Raw genomic sequence first — 21,249 nt, 5'->3', positions numbered from 1 at the left:
TTCCCTTTGTTTTTGAATCTTTACCAGACTCTGCCCCTAAGATTATGTTGTTATCATTCCTAGGGGAATGGAAAACTTACTCCTCTAATTTTTTTTAGTAAAATTGTTTTCATTCTCTTTTCTTAAGTGAGGTAGGATGTGTTCAAATATTACTTCTAGTTCAATGATGATCTCTGTGTATTTGTTTTTTTGTCAGACATTGTAGAATGCAATCTTCCAGATGGTTCTGTGGTGATAAAGCCTTTTCTATTGTAAGTTTAGTCACAAGGGTTGGGTTCAGATGTTGTGTGAACAAATATGGTTGTGGGAACACAGGGCACTCCACAAATTGTTGTTAGTTAAGATACATCAGACCAGGATCTGAAACCATGTTCTAAAGTTAGGTTATTAGCCATTTAATCCTGATTATGGTTTTCCATGACATACAGCAATATCCTTCCTGAATTGCAGGTTGGGATACCAACTCATCTTTCAGAGAGTGGGGAGTCGATGCAAAAGGGAAAAAAAGAGGAAGATAATAAAAACAACATTTATTGAGGAATACCAGAATTTGGATGACTTTGTGAAGCCAAAATTTGGCTCACTCTCAATATGCATAGTTAAACCATTGCTTCATGTTATGTCTGCCAGACTGAACCATATGCAGTTTGGGCCCAGTGTACCTCAGGGACGGTCTCGCTGTCTATGCCCCCCAAAGAGCTCTACACTCCACCACTTCCAACTGGCTGGTGATCCTGGCCCCAAGGAAGCTCATCTAACCTTAGCCAGGGCCAGAGCTTTCTCTGTCCTGGCCCTGACTTGGTGGAATGAGCTCCCAGAAGAGATCAGGAACCTGCCAGAGCTTGCACAATTCCACAAGGGTGGCAAAATGGAGCTCTTCTGCCAGGCATTTGGTTGAGGTCGTTGGAACCAACAACATCTACCGAGCCCCTCCTTGTGAACTGAATTCTGAACTGACCAACTATGGGATAGTTAACATGTTAATGTTGTTCAACCAGTTACTGAAATTCTATTGTAACCACTGTTATTACTGTTGTTTCATTTGATGTTTTTACTGAGTTACACTCTACTTGTTCCAATGTTCTTCCACGTTCTAAATAAATCACCTTGAGCTGAAAAGGAAGGTGGTAAATATAAACAAACAAACATATAAACAAAGAAATAAAGGAGCTTAAATCTTGCTTGTCCAAGTTCATTTTATTTATTGATATTTGTATTTTTGGTGGGGGGTGGTATGTGTAAAGAGGCTTTGGTTTCTGCTTGTCCTGTAAACTAAGATTCTGTTTTTGAGAAAATCATTGTTTTGTCCTGATTTGGGAGGATAAAATGCAAACCAGTGTTTGCCAGTTTGGATGTAACAGCATGTTACTGTTTCTCTTGAATACGGGAGTCATTAGTGTTGTTGTTGTTATTTCTCACCACTGTTAGCAAGCCAACTCATGGTGGGTTACATAGACCTCTCATAAAATACAACCACTATAATACCCCATTAAAATTATTTATTTATTTATTTATTTATTTATTATGTTTATATACCACCCTTCCCAGAGGCTCAGGGCGGTTTACATTGAATTTATGAACCATACATGAAACAATCTTTGTTAATAATCATACAATAATATTAATAACAGTGGTTGTAACAGTATAACAATATAATATAACAGTGTAACAATATAATATAACAGTACAACAATGTAACAGTGCAATGGCACAATAGGTCCAGAGCGCTCTAGTGGAGTTCTGGGGGGGGGGAGCAGGGGCCCTTCATTCGCTGTTGGTTAGTTATGCCTGGTCTCAACCAAATGCCTGGCGGAAGAGCTCCTTTTTGCAGGCCCTGCAGAACTGTTTAAGCTCTGTCACCTACTCTGGTGGCAAAAAAACTATCCTCCCATTTTCGCACAACTCACTTCCTCTCAGAAAATTACTATGGATATACTGAGTGCATTTGTTCACATTTTTAAAGCATGGTTGCAAGATTTTTGTCCCACCTATTTTCTTTGGGAAATTTATCCATTGTTGTGGCATTTTAATTTTCTTTACACTGATTATATGCAATTGAGGCAAAAAAGCATCCATTTTAACAGCAATATATATGTTACATTTTGCTATACTGGCAGTGACTACAGTTTTCATCTTGAACTCATGATGATATGCAGGCTCATCCATAGGAACCAGCTTGTAGCAAACGAGAGCAGAGGTCACATGATCAAACGAGAAGCTTCTCACATCTAATTCCCAAGATACCAAGCAATAGATTCTTGCAGTTTTCTAATGAGAAGTTATCCAGTTAAGACTATCCAAAGTCTCATGGGGATGAGGATGAGAGGAGCATCAATACAAAACAAATATTTATAGCAGACAGTTAACATTTCTTTAAATATATCTGAACAAGGAAACCAGCCAGAGATGCAGTTACGCTTTTGGATGACAATGGAATAAAGGGATTGCTAAAGGAAGATGGGGAGATAGCAGAGAATCTCAATTAATTTTTTATGTTTGTGTTTACTGTGGAAAGTGTAGGACATGTACCTAGCCACTGTTTTCAGGAAGGGAGTCTGAAGAATTCAGTCAAATTGAGGTTACAAGAGATTGAAATTCTAGACCTGTTTGGGAAATTAAAGATTGTGGTCTACTACCAATTACAATATTTAATTGCATGGAATAAAATAGGTATAGATCCAAGTGCTTCATCTTGAACTGCTTCAGTTCATAGTAAGTATTTAAGGCTGCATGCCTGAATGTGGTTATTCTATTCCATATTATTTGAGAAACCATTTTCAGACTGATGAATCTGAGCCTAGATCTAGTGAAATGATTTGAATACCTGTAGTTTGAGAGCTGCTTCACTTGTGACATACCGCTAGAAAAGCAGAACTAGATGACGTTTGTTTCTGGTATAATGTACAATGATGGATAAATCCATTGCACAATGTGTTTTGTGAACTCCAGATGATCCCACTGTATCTCACTCTAGCTGATGCACAAGTTTTGCTTCATGTGTTACAGGGGAGTGGGGAAAGCAGAAGTGCATATTACTTGCTCTTTTTTTTTAGATATATCAAGTAGTTCAAAGGAGTTCAAAAAGGGTTCATCTGTATTTGAAGTTCCCATGCTTCCAGTATGGTACATTAGCATGAAACTAGAAATATGAGAATTTTCTGCAGAAAGCCAGCGCAATGTGATACAGTCTCACTCCTTCCAGTGCCAGCAACCAATCTCTCATTCCTTGTAAGGTCTGTGCCTCTTATGCTGTCTTCCCAGTTTAGCATAGATTGCACTCGGAGTGCTGCTTCTAAAATAAGTACTATTGTATGGAAATCTGTGATCCTCCATTCTCTGTCTTGATAGATGCACACTAACAATTCTGAACACATTAGTTAAATGTCATTTATATTGAAATCAGTTCACAAGATGATTGCAGACTGGTGCAGTTGGTATCTGTACATTGTGGGTCTCTGCCATGAGTTCACTGTGCTTTCATACATCTTTGCTTCCGATGAAGAACATTCAGAGCTTCATAAACAGATTGCTTCTGGCTTTGCAATGCAGTAGGGCTACTTCTGATCTGTCATTTGTATTTTCATAGTAGATCACCCATGCCTGTATGGAGATACAGAGTAACCAGGTGATCAAAAGCTGTGATTGAGCCTATATAAACTGACTGGGATTTTGTGACTTTGAATACAAATTTTCTGTTTCATTAAAAAAAGTACCATATATGAAAGGGAGAGGGAAAATCAAAGCACACATTTGGCAGAGTAGGACAACTGAAAGGCCTTTTGAGTGCAATCATATGTAGAGTTTCTCCGGTCTACACCAACAGATTTTGAATAGTTTTAGTTTGAAATAATCTGCTTTGCTTTTAGTCTCTGCTGTTCCTTAAATATGTGGGTATGAAGGAAGGTCATCTTTTAAAGTAGTTGGGGTTCTAGATGGGGTGATTTTAGTTACTGGGAATGTGGTGGACCTGTCTACTGTGACTACTCAGTCATCAGCCTAGGGTTTCCTCTATACCTGGCTCTTGAAGTTTTGTAGCCAGTAGAAGTACCTTTTCCAGTTACATTTGGAATGGAAATTTTTTCCCTGACAAGACCCAGTTAGATTAACCCAGTCTATAGTAACTTTGAGGTTATAGTATGGGAACATAAGAAAAGCCCTTCTGTATCAGACAAGTAGTTCATCTTGTCTAGCATCCTGTCTCACACAGTGGCCTATGAGTTACTCTAGAGGCCAACAACTGGGCATAGAGATTGTAGTCTCCTCGTGATGTTGCCTCCTGGTACTAGAATGTGGAGGTTTACTGTCGCTGAATGTGGAGGCTCCTTTTAGTTTTTATGGCTAATAGTCATTGATAGATGTATCCTCCACAAATCTATCTAATTCCCAACGGGCTCTAACTGCTGCACACTTTTGGGAAGAGGGAGAGAAGGTGGGCTGGCAAAAGGGGCAAGAAGAGGATGGGGCTTTTCAACATGATGCAGGGGGTTCTGGCCCTGGTGGCAGCCAGCAAGGCACGCTAACTCATCTCAGGCAATGGAGGTCATGAGCTCTGGTGGAACCCCAGGGTGAGACCTGGAAAGTCAGTAGAATCTAGGGGGATCCCCATGAGGCCACCTGTCAACTGGGGTGCTTTAGCAGCTGAGTAGAAGAAGAGTTGGTTCTTATATGCTGCTTTTCTCTACCCGAAGGAGGCTCAAAGCAGCTTACAGTCACCTTCCCTTTCCTCTCCCTACAACAAACACCCTGTGAGGTGGGTGAGGCTGAGAGAGCCCTGATATCAGTACTCAGTCTGAACAGTTTTATCAGTGCCATGGCAAGCCCAAGGTCACCCAGCTAGCTGCATGTGGGGGAGTGCAGAATCGAACCCGGCATGCCAGATTAGAAGTCCACAGTCCTAACCATTACACCAAATTGGCGTTTGGCACATTGCTTCCACGCCAGCCCTGCTCGAGCCAGGGAAGAGGGGATTAGTTGCTTTAGCTCACACTGGGTTGTGTGCGCTAAGCAGCCTACCATGGCCACCAAGCCAAGATCACTGGGAAGGAAGGAGCGCAGAAGAAGGGTGGCTGGCCAAAGGGAAGGGAAGAGAGTGATGGCAGGGGAGAAGAGATAGCAGAGAGTTATGCCAAAGTTAACTCTGCTAGCGTCACAGATAGTTTGAGAGGCTTAATGGGTTGTGGCTAAGGCACAAGTCAGAAATAGCCAGCAAATTATGGTGTGAAAGAGAAGACAGGGGAAGATGAAGAGATGAATGTCCGTCAAACACTTCTCTGCCCCCCCCCCCTGAAATGACTTCTCTTGGGTTCACCAAGTCCTCCTCCCACACCCTGGTGGGTAAGTGAAATCCTGGCCACATGGCAAGCCATCTCCCAGTCAAGATAAAAGAGATGCCCACCCACACATGGATACACAAGAAAGTCACTCAACAGTTGCTGGCTCACCACAATCAGAGACAGCTGCTTCGAGAGCCAGAGTGGGCTGTGTGTGGCTGGGCAGAGAGAGCTCAGCATGGTTATAAAGCAGGGCAGCAGTACTTTCTCCACCCTTTTATGGGCATGATGCTGGGAATGGAGGAGGAGGCTGGTGGCAAAGTTGGCAGATCTGTTTGTCCCTTCCTACCTGCTGACCACCACTGACCACTTCTCCCTTTTTCCCTTCCTATTTCTGAGGTAGGCAATGAGAAGAAGGAACACCAGCTCCTGATCTCACAGCCATGCAGAGGCTGGACTGAGCAAGTCCCCTCACATTCTCACATTCCCTTCCCCCAGTTTTCTTTTCCTTTTGCCTCTTCCTTGGGAAAGTTTACAGGTGGGGCATTGAGTGCATGTTTCAGCAGGCTGCACACGGAAGCTCCTGCCCCCCTGTGGAACTTCTGAGGACTTCTAGCATTCACTGCTATAAGAAGTGAGTTGTCAGGGGCCACAGGACATGTTTTATTATATGGAAAGATATCCCCCCCCCCCCGTTGCCTACAAGACATTTCTTTTATACTGAGAAGCCCCAGATCATTTAGCCTTTCTGTACAGGGAAAGGTGCTCCTACAAATCATCTTGGTTGCCCTCTTCTGTATTTTTTTCAGCTCAGCAATGTCCTTTTGAGGTAAGGTGACCACAACAGGGAGGACCAATCCCTTTACTGGATGCTTCAATACAGCATCCCTTGGGGGTGTCCTCTTGGCCAGCTGGCCCAAAGGTTTGGGCTTGGGTGTCACCAATCCACAGATGATGCCCAGCTCTACCTCCTGATGGGTGGCCAATCAATTTTCTCACTAGAACAGTGGCCCAGGTGTCTGGAGGCCATGGCTGATTGATTCAATCAGAGCTGCCTGAAGTTGAGGTCCTGTGGCTGGGTAGGAAGGGACCAGTGGAGGAAGTGTGCTTGCCCAGCCTGGATGGCATGCAATTTACTGCCGCACAGACAACTAGACTCTAGGTGTCTTCCTCTCTATGGAGGCACAAGTTACCGCAGTAGCTCAGCAGATGTTTTTCAATCTATGCCAGGCTAGGCTACTAGCACTCTACCTGGCTCCAGTTCATTTAGCCACAGTTATCCATGCAACAGTCACCTCCAGACTGTAACTCACTGTATGTGGGCCTTCCCTAGTCCCTATCTCTACTATCACAGCTGGTCTAAAATGCGGCTTCCAGAGTCCTCACCAAAACACCATGGAGGATTCATATACACCCTGTGTTCAGGCAGCGGTGTTGGTTTCCATTGGAGTACTGGATTAGGTTCAAGGCACTGTTTTTGACTTCTAAAGCCATTCACGTTTTGGAACCGGCATACCTGAGAAACTGTCTCTCTGAATATGTCCCCCGAAGAGCGTTATACTCAACCAGTTCCGACAGGCTCATGGTCCGTGGCCCACAAGAGGTGTGCCTGGCCTTGATCAGGAACAGAGCCTTTTCAGTCCTGGCCCCTACCTGGTGGAATGAGCTCCCGGGGAAAGACACGGGCCATGTCAGAGCTGGCCAAGTTCCACAGGGTCTTTAAAGTGGAGCTCTTCTGTCTCAATTTGACTCAGTTCTTTAGACCCCCCTTTCTGAAAATAGTGACTGTGGCATGGGCATATGCTGCACACTTTCTATAGTGAAGACAGATGCAAAGAGTTCATTTAACTTTTCTGGCATCTCCTCATGTTCATTGAGAAATCCTTGCCCAACTGCTTCTCTGCTCTGGATAGCTTTTAAAAATACTTGTTTGTCTTGATGCTTTCAGCAGTCTACTCTTTTTGTATGCCTATTAATTTACACTTATTTTGCCAAACTCTGTTCTTTTGGGGCAAACTTTTAAAGAGAAGCCTTTTTATTTATTTTCAGATTTTTATGCCTGCCTTCCCCAAGGGCTCAGCGTGACTCACAACATATCAACACAATAAAAGAGTTAAAACATTTACATTATTTAAAAGAGTTTATAATAAAAACCCAGGAGTTACCACTTTCTCTCTGGTGGGAGGGAGGAGGAGTAAAGTACTCTGTAGCATATGGATGCTGTTGTCTATATAGAGAGGCCAGTTGCTGGTATTCTGTGGGCCTCAACCATAGTCCTGGTGAAACTGCTCTATCTTCCAGGCTCTGTGAAACTGTTTTGTCCCACAGGGCCCCAATCTCACTCATTTTTGCTATTTATAGCATACTTGACCTGAGTTGTTAACCATACAGTCATTCTTTTAGACTTGGCAATATTTCCTAACCTGGAAATGCATTCTATCTGAGCTTCACTAAGACCGTTTATGCACTGGAGGTTTCATGCTGGGTTGCAGGCTGGAGTTTTAGTCGTGGCAGGTGGCCCCATCTCTTCCTGAACCCACACGGGGGAGCATTTGGCCCAGTGCACCTCATCTACCCCCTATTTGTGTTCCTGCATGAGAGCTGGGGCAGTAAAGTGCCCAGTGCATAAACGGTCTAAGTGGCATTTCCCTTTCAGCTTCCTTCTAACTCATCCTCTCATTTTTGTAATGTTCCCTCTTTAGACATCAATTGTAACTCTTTGAGACTTTAAGGATTGACATGAATGCTTAGCTTAATAGCACTGTGGTCACTGTTCCCAGTTAGTACAGCAACACCGGCATCTCTCATCAGATCTTGAGCCGTGCTCAAAACAAAGTCCGAGATCACTGCCATTCTCATTGGCTCTGTGACCAAATGATCAGGTGCATTATCATTTATGATGTCTAGGAATCTCGTTTCTACAGCATGACTCAAACACACATGTACTTAGTCAACATAAACATAGTTGAATTAATCCAGTAACAAAACAGTATCTGATCTAGTCACCTCTGTGAAGAAATGCCTTTTTGGGGTAGAGACGTGAAATGGGTTAAAACCTTGACTAGGAGGTTTTAAAAGTTTTTCTTTCTATACCAGCCGTCCTCATTTTTTTACCGTTGAGAAACCCCAGGAACATTCTTCAGGCTCTGAAAACCCCAGAAGTAGTGTGAACATGCTGAATTAGGTCTGGAACGCCCTTAGCTACGAATAGCGATTGCTGAAACTATCTTACACCCTGTTAGGAGATTACTTCTCTATACCGAAGTTGTTTTTCAAAATATGAAAATTGAAGTCCCTTGATAAAGTCAAAGAGCGAAATGCGTTGGGATTTATATAAAAGAATAAAGAAGAATAGAAGTTTGAAGACTCCATGAAAGTCATTTTTATACATTTGATTTTCCATATTGGTATCCCAGTGCCTCTGTACTTGCCCTGTATCTGGTCTTTCACTGGGTCCTACCCCTCTCACTTTATTTTGAATACGGTTGGGAAGCATAGCTGTGTACACACCCATCTGAAGCCCCTCCCTTTCCCACCCGCTCCAGGCCCATAATTAAACATATTGGATGGGGGAAATGGGTCGACATGACCATATATGTGGTTTATTCCAGTTGCTAACCCGCAAATCTTTTGTTTTTCAGTGATTAAAAAAATGGCAATTTGTTTTTCCTACCCATTAGGTCTTTGTGTACATTGGTGTGTAAGTGGACCTACTCTTCAGAAAAAGGCTGGGATGATAGTTTCTGGAGGGTGATTGGATTAGAAGATCTGGTGGCAGATAAGTACACAAAAATAGGTAAGTTTTAACGGCTCCCCCAGAGCCGTCTCACAAATATATAGAGGAACCATGGATAAGGACTGTATATTCTGTCATTCTTCTTGGCACCACAACTGTTGAAATATTGTATTTGTAAATTGAAAAGTTTCTTATCTCATATAGATAAATTATGTTTAGAGCTTGGAAGAGGCTGCTGGCTTGAAAGGCTTTGGCTTACTTTTTCCACCCAGTGCACATATTATATTGGCATCCTCTTGTGTATTAGGAATTTGGGAGCTAGCTTCCAAAATCTATACTCCCTTCTTCCATTTGCTTTTTTCTCTGGAGAAGATCCCTCTCCCTCCTGCCCACTTAAGAGAAGATGTTGGCAAGAATTTTTAGCATTTGTAAGTCTAAACAAATTACCTGTTGGGGTGTGGCTAAAGATGTCGTTCTGAGAGGGTGGCAGGGCATTTGCTCTGCTATCTCTGAAGCCTGAGGGGACAATTGCGCAAGCAATTGGCAGAAAAGAGGAGGGGTACGCAAACCCCACCTCACCTTTCTACCCAGGAAGTTCTTGGGGCCATCTCCAATCCTTTAGGGAGTATATCTCCCTGGATTATAGGCTGTCAGCGTTCCAGGTCCAGAGGATGACTGCCATTTTCTATCTCGGACTTTCTTTTCTCTCTTTAATCTTAAAGTATCTGCTTCAACCCTACACGACGATTTACTGCAAATGAACATTGTGAACTGAGGGGAGGACATCGGCTGAGTTCCAAAACATCATTTACTGCAAGTATCTCTCGTTTTTTTTTCTGTCTTCCTGCATCAAAGCCCTTTGTTTCCCCCCTCTTCTTACTCTGCTCTGCCCGAAGCCACCTCGTTATGAGGCAGGCTAATTCTCCTAACTAAGCAGAAGAAGGACTCAAATCAACTCAAATTAATTGGCAAAAGCTTTTATTGTAATTGTTTTGGTTTTCGGAGATAAGAGATAAGAGCTGTGAATGGGAAGATCTCACGAGAACGCTGTTCCAGCATGAGAATATCTGCCTTACTGACTTCAATACGTCACATGCCAGAGGATAAAACAGAGGACCTCTACTGGCCACTTGTAAAATTGTTTGAGGCCGGCTGTGTTTTTTAAAGTCAAAAACATGTCTATGTTAAAAAGATTGGCTCATCTAATAGAGAAACAAACCCAAGATTTCAAAGTATTTACAGAAGGATTGGTCAAAAATATCTTCAAGGAGATCCAAGATGGCAAGGAAGAAGTCTCCAACAGGAATGATGGATCAATAACAGTGGCTGATGACAGCTTTAAACAAGGTAGAAAACCAACAGTAGAAGAAAAATCTGAAATTCATATCTTCAAGGAGATCCAAGATGCCAAGGAAGAAGTCTTCAACAGGAATGATGGATCAATAACAGTAGCTGATGACAGCTCTAAACAAGGTGGAAAACCAACAGCAGAAGAGAAATCTGAAATTCTGGAGACGGAAAAGGGGATGCCGGAGTTCTGCAGCCCAGATAAGGACACCCTTTTTAAAAAGACATACAGCCATCTCAAAGCAACAGTGTACAAAAATCAATCAAAAGAAATATGGATCTGTAGTGAAAGTAACCGATTTAAAGGAGCTCTTTGGGGAAAAAATTGTATTGATACTGGAGTCCAGGAGGTGCAACGGCCTCAAGATTTATCGATGCATATTCTGCAGGAAAGAGTACAACTGCACTTTCGACGCCAAAGGCCAATGGGACAGAATATAAGTCTACGGGAACGACAAGATGTAGCAAGCCTCGAGATGAGACCCCCTTAAGAAGACCGAAAGCTCATATTGTTTTATGTTTAATGTTATACTGTATTCTATATTTCTATTTTTATGAAAAAGGGGAAGCAGTGTCTCTTTCTCTCTTGTTTCTTTTCCTTTGTAGGCATATACAGTATTTGCTGGCGTATAAGACTACTTTTCCCCCCTGAAAAACATGCCTCCAAGTGGGAAGGTCGTCTTATACGCCGGGTGCACTTCAGTTGGGATAGACATAGCTGCCCATAGTGGCCCATAGTACTGTATTTTGAGTGGAAATGTTGAGGGGTCGTCTTATATGCCCAGTCGTCTTATACGCTGGCAAATACGGTAGGTAATATAATCATTAGTGTTGGAAATATAAAATGGGGTTCTCCCCCCTTATTTTTTTTTTCTATTAGTGTATTGTTCTGGGGCCAAAGCCCACACTGACCTGTAGAAAATGTTTAATGTTAAGTTTTCAACTTAAATCTGAAAATATACCTGTCAGGATGGCTCTTAGAATGGGTCAAGTATAAATTGTTTTGTAGATGTATCTGAATTAAGGATAAGTGGAAGCTATAGAAGACTGAAAGCTTATATTGTTCTATGTTTAATGTTAAGCATTTAATCTAAACCTGGAAACTTTACTATTCTCTGTATTAACAACATATACTGTATCCTACATTGTTATTTTTATGAAAAAGGGGAAGCAGTGTTTTTTCTCTCTCTTGTTTCTTTTCCTTTGTAGGCATATAGATAATATAATCATTAGTGTTGGAAATATAAAATGGGTTTTCCCCCGTTATTTTTTATTATTATTGGTGTATTGTTATAGGGCCAAAGCTCACACTGATCTGTAGAAAATGCAAAGCTCTCAACTTATACCTGTCAGGATGGCTCTTAGAATGGGTCAAGTATAAATTGTTTTGTAGATGTATCTGTATTAAGGATAAGGAGAAGTTATGAAATCCTCTTGTAATTTTTTTCTTTGTACATCTTTAAGGCAAAGCCCTACTTTCCTTTCCCTTCATTAGGGTATTGATACAGGGCCAAAACTCACACTGTTCTACAAGAAATGTTTAATGTTAAGCATCTAACTTAAACCTAGAAATATCTGCCAGGATAGCTCTTAGATTGTATCAAGCAGTTAACGTGAGGTCTACGATCTCTCAAGTAAGCTGATTAATGACAACTTTTCTTTTGTATATCTAAATAGGCCTTTTTTTAATGTAGTGGAAATATGGGTGGCTCTTAGACTCAGTTTTGGGCAAAAGTTTATATCACTGTGTAGTTAATGTGGGGTCGTATATTTTCAAATGATGATTATATTTTATTTACTGTTTTTTGTATTAATAACTCGTATTGCATCCTATATTTCTATCTTTATGAAATTAAAAAAACTTGTAAAAAAAAACAAATTACCTGTTTAAGGAGGATCTGGAATCAAGGTTTAAGATTGGTGTCTGAAATACCTTTAAGAAGAATCCTGGTTATTAGTTAACACTATTTTGATGCTGATATTGACATCAGTTTTTGAAGTAATGTGAAGGGAATTTGCTCCAGAGGTTGGAGAAGGAAGTATGCATATTCAAGGTTGCCTCTTCCATTTAACTGCAGAGAAGAGGTAGCCAACTTTATATTTACACCAGCTGCAGAAGTGAAACAGTCATACAATACAATACATATATTTGTTGAAAAGCAGATTGTGTTGTATTCATTGAACTTTGCTCTGAAGGAAGTGTACATAGGATTGAGGCACTAGTCTTATACGTTAAGGGGGAAAGGAATGGAGATCTTCCCTTTTTAAAGCTATTAGTAGGTTAAGGTGCGAAATAATGTGTGTGCCATTGAATTCTTTTTGGAAGAGAAAACTGAGCAGAAATATGTACTTTCTATGATGTTGGACTACTGGAGAATGAAACTAGAAGTGTGCAAAAAATAATTCAGGATTTCTTTTTGGGTCCAGGTATCTTGGGCCTAAAAAAAACCTTGGCATTTTCAAATATCCCCAAATTCTTGGGGAATCCCCAATTCTTCCAGCTCCATTATACCCTGTGAGGACCATAATAATCAATGATCCCGATAGGGCAGTGGTCCTCAACCCCAGTCCAGGGACCGGTCCCGGTCCATGGATCAGTCGGTATCGGGCCGTGGCTTCTCTTCATCCTCCTCCCTAGCTGCTGCCTTGGGGGCTGTCCTGCCACTCTGCCACCGGCTCACCTTTGGTGCTCTCCAGTGGCCGCCATGGCTGGGCCCCCTCGGCATGCCACTGTGGCCCCCTCGGCATGGCACTGTGCAGCTGCTGCTGGCAGCGCCCCCAGCAGGCGGCGGGAAGTCAGGGGCGCTGGGGCTCAGGCGGCGGCGGCGACGTCCCTTGGCAAAAGACTACCCCTCCGGGCCTCAGTAAAATTGTCAAGCGTTGACCGGTCTCCAGTGATAAAAAGGTTGGGGACCAGTGCGATAGGGCATAATAGAAATTGATCTGGGAGCCTAGGGGCTGGGTTTTTGTTTTGTTTTTTTGAGGTATAGGCATCAAATTTGCAGCACAGCTGTCCTTAGAAGAACTCTCAAGTTTGAAAAAGGTCAGACCAGGGGTCCACCTAGATGGGCCCCGAATGAAAGGTGCCTCCCATCCTCAATGGTTTCCAAAGGAGGGGAAAAACAGTGTTGAAGGGGCTTGTGGTTCCTTTAAACATGTTCTCCAAGCTGTGAGTTAACTTTGAAGGAATTTTAAGGGACTGAGAGCCCTTTAAATACTGTATGGCATTCCCAGATAATCCCAAATATTTTCAAGATTTTTTGGGAATGGCTGTATTGGACAGGCAGAAATTGACTGTGATCTGTATTTGACTAACAAAATACCCAAAAAATACAGGTAAGGTATTTTTTGGGGGTTTTTTCCCAGCTTGGATACATCCAAATAAACCTCCCTAAATGAAACCTCCAACACTGAGAGCAACACACTTAACATTATTGAGGATAAATACACCCAAGCATTGCTCGGGACCTGGTGTGCATTTCTTTTTTCTTTTTATCCTGTCCTTTAACCATATATGGTTTTCAAGATGGCAACCAAAATCTATCAAATACAACAGATTAATAAGGAGACAATAAACAGCTGATGGACAGATGTCTCAATTTTTTCACCAGTCTCTAAGATCCTCTTGCCCCTCTGGCTGTTGCTCCCCTTTCAAGGTATGGGTAAAAATACTAGTAATAAGATTGTAAAGCAGTCAGTGTCAGCATACACAGGGCAAGATGGGGTTCTTGTAGGTATTCTCAATGGAACAGGCTTCCTTGGGAGGTGGTGCGTTCTCCATCTTTGGAAATTTTTAAACAGAGGCTAGATAGAAGGCTCAAGGGGGTGGCAGGTTACAATGGATGAGTGGTCGGGTTGTAAGTGTCCTGTATAGTGCAGGGGTTGGACTAGATGACCCAGGAGTTTCCTCCCAACTCTATGATTCTATGTATGCCCCTGCATTTGTAGTGTTGATGCAAAATAACCGGGTCTTAAAATGCTGTGCTTTACATATTTTGTGACCTACATTCTTCTTGTTACGATGTCTTCACATTTCTTTGAACTTTCTCAGGGCCTTGGGCTTAATTAGACTGCTAGCTTTGCTAATTGTTTAATATTTATGGCAGATTTCCATTAAAAGGCCATAATGTTCATTTACCAGAAATTTTTCAGGGTAGCTTTTTTTTAAAGCTTTCCTTGTTAAGTTAATGGATTTTTAATGGCTGTCCAAGCAGACATGTCCTTAATGAGTGTGTTATCATTCAAGTTTTTAAAAACCTTATTCTTCAGAGTTAATCACCTGAATATTTTAAACTAACACTTTGATTTGAACAAATTTGTATAACAGTTTAATTGATCTAACTGAGAAGAAATAATTTTATATCATCAATGATATCCATGAAGCTTTTTGGTGTTTAAATAGCAATGCAGGAAGTAATTTCTGGACACATTTTAAAGCTGTGGTTGAAAGTGTTTCCAGATGCTGCAAGTCCTTTCTCCTTCTGTATGTGTTGTGGTATAGAGATTTATACCATAGCACCTATTGTACCACTAAGATCATCAGGGGAAACCTTGGATGTCTCCACTTTGCATGCTTTTTGAAGTAATGAGAAACTACAACCTGCATAAGGTAACACTAGTGTTTGAAGAGGTGGGCTTACAGAGGTTTGGTGGTATCCCCACCCCCACAAATAAGCTATCCAAAGTTCAGATTTGGCTGCTAGATTTTGACATCTTCCCTTCATCCCCGCAGGAATTTTGCTTCTTGACAGTTATTTAGCATTTGACGGCTACTACCAGATGCATCTTTTAGCTTTTTTTGTTGCTGAAAAAAATGGGTAGTGGGAAAACACTGAAAGAGAATAAGCAGTAAATAAATGTTTAAAAGAAATTCGAGCACACTAGTGCCTACGGCTCTGCAGGAGAGAATTTTTTAAACATACATTATTTATGATGTGGGCATGAACGATTGAATACAATAGTGCATTTCAAGGACAGAGGAAAGCAGCTAATCACTTTAAGTGACTAACAGTGCAGTTCCATGCAGCATTGTGTCCTTCTAAGTTAATGGATTTAGTCAGTGCTGAATCTGTTTAGGATTGCAATGTAAATGTGCATGTTACAAATGAAAACAAATTCTTTTAACAATGGTAACACTTTCATATAAAGAAACTAGTAGATTGAACAGGAATGTAGAAAATATAACTCCTTACATGTAAAAAAGAATGTATTTTTCTCTTACTCTTAAAATGTGAACATTTTGTTCATATTTATATACCGCTCTCCGTTAAGGCTCAGGGCAGTTTACATATAACTGAAACTATACATGGAACCATACACTTAATAACTATAACATTCATATTATTAACTGAGGGGATCCTGAAAATCTGTTTGGTTGGCTGTTGCCCTTTCATCTGTTTCAAGGAGCTTTTCTCTGGAGCTAAGCGCTTTTGCCATAGGAAGAAACTCTTGCATTATAGGAAGGCTCCTCACTGAGGAAAAATACCATGCTTACCTGAACAGATTAGGAAGAAGAAGAGTTGGTTCCTATATGCTGCTTTCCTCTACCAGAAGGAGTCTCAGACATCCTGTGAGGTAGGTGAGGCTGAGAGAGCCCTGATATTACTGCTTGGTCAGAACAGCTTTATCAGGGCTGTGGTGAGCCCAAGGTCACCCAGCCAACTGCATATGGGGGAGCGGGGAATCAAACCCAGCTCACCAGATTAGAAGTTGGCGCTCCTAACCACTAAACCAAGCTTCAATCCATAATCACGTTCAAAGCCAAACATTCTTGTATTGTTTGCCCATATTGTGACTTTAAGTTTTCAATTCCAACTTTTTTGAGAACCTGACTTAAGAAGTAGAGTTATTGTGACATTCAGTAAGATGGATATTTATTTACCCTGTTACCCTGATCCAGAACATTTCTGCAGGTGCCTCTACATTCAGACTTATCATGCTGTTTTTGCCTTAATGCTTGGAATAGAACAAAGTAAGCTCAATCCACATAATTTATTTGGTCGATTTAGTATACCTGACTCAGTGCAATCAGTTGTTTCTTTATATTGTATCTCATTGGCTTTTAAAATCCTTCAAGGTAGTTTGTGTATATTAAACAGAAACCATGACACTAACATAAAGAGAACCAGTTCAACCCTCACATAACAATCAACACTATATAGACCTGGTGGCATAACCCATTTGTCTTCTGAAGTGGTGCTTATTCCTAATACTAGAATCTTCGCACAGATCTACATCCACAGCTGCCCAATTTGTGGACTTCATTTCTAGTTCAGACTAGAAATGGAGATACATTCAGCCTAGGACTATTTATTGTTTGGTATTTTTATACTGCTTTCTGATGTTTTTTAACTCATGTATGTTGATGGGTGCTTCCACTTTTTAACCTTACAACCAACTTTTGCAGTTGATTAAACTGAGAGAATGACTGATTCAAGGTCACTCAAAGTGAGCATTTAGGTGGATCGTCTCTAGTGCAAGCCACCAATCCACTTTAGCCTGTATCCACACAGAGACTCCAGCTTCATGAGAATGATTATGTGGCAGTGGTGGAAAGTGCTCTCATGTCACAGCTGGCTCATGGTGACCCCGTAGGGTTTTCTAGGCAAGCGATGTTTAGAGAATGTCTGTCATTGCCTGCTTCTATATAGCATCTCTAGACTTCCTTGGTGGTCTCCAGTCAAAATATAAACCCAGGCTTCCCCTGCTTACCTCCTGAGATCTGATGCAATCAGGCTAGATATCAACACAGTTCATAATGATCACATTATATCTGTCTTGGTGATTTTGGAGTGAACGTAACAACTACATTGGACAGTGTCCATGAGCAAAAACTTCACCATATACCAGCTTTGCGTGTCTGTTATCAATCAGTGTTTGTATGTAAGCCTGTATGCAACTGGAATTTTAAAACAGGGAGGCATGATCCTGCCCCCCCCTCACCACCATCTTTATACCTTAAACATCTGCATGAGGCATTGCTGCCTTACTTTGGTCTATTGGCCATATGACTTGTATGTTTATCTGTATTTCAGGTACAATTGTAGCTATTTTATCAGACTATATTTGGAATTTCATACAGGTTAAATAATAATTCCTTAATTTCATGTTGCAGCTCTCTGTCTAACAAGGGAAAATAAAAAGTAGCCAAAACATTTGTAAGATCTTTTTATTTAAATTTACACTGATTATAGGTATATTTGAAAACCCTACAGCCAGTATTAGTTTACTTTTACAAAATTTTGTGTTGAAGGCTGACTTCCTAGAGATTACAGTAAGAAAGCTGCTTTAATATGCATGTACAAAAGTCTGACCTAGAATCAGGTAATCTCCAAATGATTTAGCACCAGGTTCCCCGTGAAAGGTACTGGCTACAGCCTTTATGTCAGATCCACATTCAGTTTCACTTTTAATTGATGTATTTGTAAGTTATGCCCTTTCCTGGAACTCCCTTGCACCTTTGCCACATCAAAGTGTGTAGTTTCACCTACAAAAATACCAACCTTCAGACTTGACTTTTTGCATTTCTCAGTTTAGGTTAAACTTTCAGGATTGCAACAATCTGCTTATTGGGTTCTTCTCTTTTATGTTATAAATAATTACATGGCATACTTAAGGATTTAGATCTGAGCTTTGAATTACTGTGAACTTTATTGATTTAACTAATTTCAGCCTAATAGTAGAACCTGATTTGTGCGCAACCTCCCCCCCCCTCATTGTGCAGCAATTCTATTATGTATGTTTTCTGATTAAAGTAAAGACTGTCATGGTATTATAGAACATAGGTAGGCATTAACAATTCTGTTTAAATTTTTATGAACTCTGGACCTTTTGGGTGCTGAAGTGTGCAAGCTCTTTTTTTTTTAATAGGCTGATAAATTTTCATGCCCATTCCTCTACTTAAGGGGCTACTTAAGGGACTAAATAATGATTTTTCACTGAATAACTGTGCTTTATACATAGCTTGTTTTTCTACAGCAATTCACATTTGGCTTCATGTAAAAATGCTGTGGATATGCTGTAGTTATTTCTGGGGCTGTCAATACTCTACATTAAAAAACAAATATAAGGATTATAAATATATTATCCCTGTATCTGTGATGCAACTACATGCTTTCAGATTTCTAGTAGAATTTATATTCATAATAAAGCACTGCCACCATCAGTTTTTGGACCTGTTTTTGTTTGTTATTCCAAGAATCAAATCTCATCCTTATACAATTTGGGAGTTTCTTTCATTCTCCTTGTCTCTCTTTTCTCCTTCCATTAAAGAGTGTAGTACTTTGTGCTTGGAAAGAAGAGGATCATGACCATAACACAGTCAGATGTGATATAAGTAGTATGATACCCTAGCTGGCCACACCCAGTGGCAGCTGTGCAGGAGGTGCCTGGGCCGCAGAGTCTAGCTGGAGTCCACACCAGAGTCAAAGTCCAGTCCGAGTCATTAGGAATCAAAGCAAGCAGAGTTAAGGATGAGGCAAAAAGTAGTCGAGGGAAAGTCAAGGTCAGAGTCCAGATAAGCATATATTCAACAGTATTCAGCAAAGCCAGTCCAATTACCAGATGCATAGTTAAAAGCCGTTTGCCAGGAGTCAGGGAATCCGATGGGAGTCAGAAGTTCACAGACCAAGGAATCCAAGCCAGACAAGAGAGTTTCTGCATAGATTGCACCGCTGTTTTGCCTAAAAACAGCCCAGCTAATTGGCTGCACCTGGGGAAGGACTCACTCATCCTCCCCAGGAGCTATCCCAGCTGGGCCCCATCTACTTTGATAGCATGCCTGCAGTCTCTGGCTCCTTTAGTGTTCATCAAACACCACCCTTCTGCTTCTTCTGCATTGTTCAGGCGAGCTGTCAGAGCTGGAATGCATCTGCAGCTACACCAAAGATGACTCTTGGGAAGAGCATGGCTGACATCTGCTGCTTTCCCCTGCTGCACATTCAGAGGCCCCTCTCTCTTCTGCTAGAGCTGGCTCAGCTTCAGGGCCTGGAATTGTAAAGGTATCCCCTGTGCAAGCACCGGGTCATGCCTGACCCTTGGGGTGACGCCCTCTAGTGTTTTCATGGCAGACTCAATATGGGGTGGCTTGCCAGTGCCTTCCCCAGTCATTACCGTTTACCCCCTAGCAAGCTGGGTACTCATTTTACCAACCTCAGAAGGATGAAAAGCTGAGTCAACCTTGAGCCAGCTGCTGGGATTGAACTCCCAGCCTCATGGGCAGAGCTTCAGACTGCATGTGTGCTGCCTTACCACTCTGCACCACAAGAGAATTGTAGCCATTTGCAATTTAACATAAAGCCCAGCTGGTTCTGCAAGCCAGGCTGAAACTGCTTTTGAGTGGGTGAATGTGTCACAGCTGAATCAGCTGGTCCTCCACTTTTCTTTTGTTATTTTTAAAAGCTAGTGAATATTAACATGGCCGATTCTATTAATATCAGTGCCAACTTGGGATTCAGTGATTTACTTACTAAAGATACACAGTTGTCCACCTCATCTGTTACGTCTGGTAAACAAGCGGTTACCATGGCAATAGCCCAGAAAGGTGTCCCTTCATTGGTACCCCATAAATTTCTTTAAACAAAACATGAGCACAGCAAATTCCAAAGCTAGTCGTCAGGAAAGGATAAAAGGGAAGGAAAGGTTTCAGACAGGTTTTTCCTTTGGTAAACTTGTTTCTCACTTCACATGGGGGGGAAAGTCCTCTTCTAAAAATGGGCTGTCTGCTATGAAATAGAAGTGCTACAATTAAGGCTCTGCAGTAAGAAAAACTCAACCAGCTGCTTAAGCATGAAACAAAAGGTTCTTTGCCTTTAGGATGTAGATACCCTTAGTGTAGCAGCGTCATCGTTCATACAATCAAGTTAGCTGGCACTTTGCTTTTATAATAACCTTATTTGTCCCAGCAAAGTCTTCTGCCTAGGACTTCTTGCATGTTAAAGTTGCTTCTGACCCATTCATGTAATCTCTGTTTTTGATGTTGCCTTGCTTTACAAGTTGTGCAGCAGTTTATTGGTGTGCTATAAAATGAACGTTCTTTTACAATATTCTGTGACTCTCAATATTTCTACTTTTAGCCCTAGTGTCTCAGGAAAAACCAAGAATGCTTTGGTTTTTAAAGTCCTTTAAAATGTCTTTAAAATAAATTAATCTTAGCTAGGTTATTTCCAACTAGTCTTTCTACTAGCAAAAATGAGAGAAGAGAGTCTTTTGACCACCAGACAAGCTATACCAGAGATTCATGGACCTGCATGGACAAAAGCCATGTGTCATGAGGGACAGTCATAAGTAGGGGAACTAGATGAGACTGAATGAAATGAAAAGGTGGCTGGATCCAACCCACTGCATTCAGAGAAGTCAGTGAATCTATGTAAGAACAAGTAACATGATCATTGTGGTATTTATATAGAAGAATAAGAATTCTACTCTTCATAACATTCCAGAAGGATATCAAGAGAAGTGTCAGAAAATCATTTTTATCTGTTTATTGTAAAGAAGATATAACATTTCGACAAGTAGTAAGAAATGAAAGTAGACTGTATACATGGAGTAACAGTTGTGTAGATAATTGCAATTATTTCCAAAACTGACATCCCATCCCTCTGTGTATGGTATCAGTAATATGGGTTGTATTTTCTGGATAGGACTATAAGGCTTAGTGATTAAAACCAAACACTGGATTAGGACTAAACTATGATTAGGATCAAACAGTGGGCAAATGTCAACATTTGGATACTGTGTCGGGTCATCCATATTCGGATGCAATTATGGTCCCCATGGAATATTTGTTTTATTATTTAAGTCATTTATGCCCCGCTTTTTTCCCTAGTGAGGATTAGAAAAAGAAGAGTTGGTTCTCATATGCCGCTTTTCTCTATCTGTAGGAGGCTCAAAGCGGCT

General features: G+C 41.2%; 1 protein-coding gene across 9 annotated transcripts in view; it reads left to right on the top strand.

Moving 5' to 3' along the window:
* FGGY (FGGY carbohydrate kinase domain containing) overlaps window positions 1–21,249 on the top strand; it is a 479,871-nt gene that overhangs the window by 311,566 nt on the left and 147,056 nt on the right. For all 9 annotated transcript variants that reach the window (XR_013230268.1, XR_013230265.1, XR_013230266.1 and 6 more), the window contains one exon: window positions 8,951–9,066. Coding sequence is in view for 4 of the 9 variants with exons in the window: in XM_077333557.1 (XP_077189672.1) it covers window positions 8,951–9,066 (116 nt within the window). In the remaining 5 variants the exon portion in view is untranslated. The remainder of the gene's footprint in view (window positions 1–8,950; window positions 9,067–21,249) is intronic.

The sequence above is a fragment of the Paroedura picta genome, chromosome 4 (assembly GCF_049243985.1).
Source record: "Paroedura picta isolate Pp20150507F chromosome 4, Ppicta_v3.0, whole genome shotgun sequence".
In the NCBI taxonomy this organism is placed as follows: Eukaryota; Metazoa; Chordata; class Lepidosauria; order Squamata; family Gekkonidae; genus Paroedura; species Paroedura picta.
This window is presented reverse-complemented; position numbering and strand designations above follow the sequence as displayed.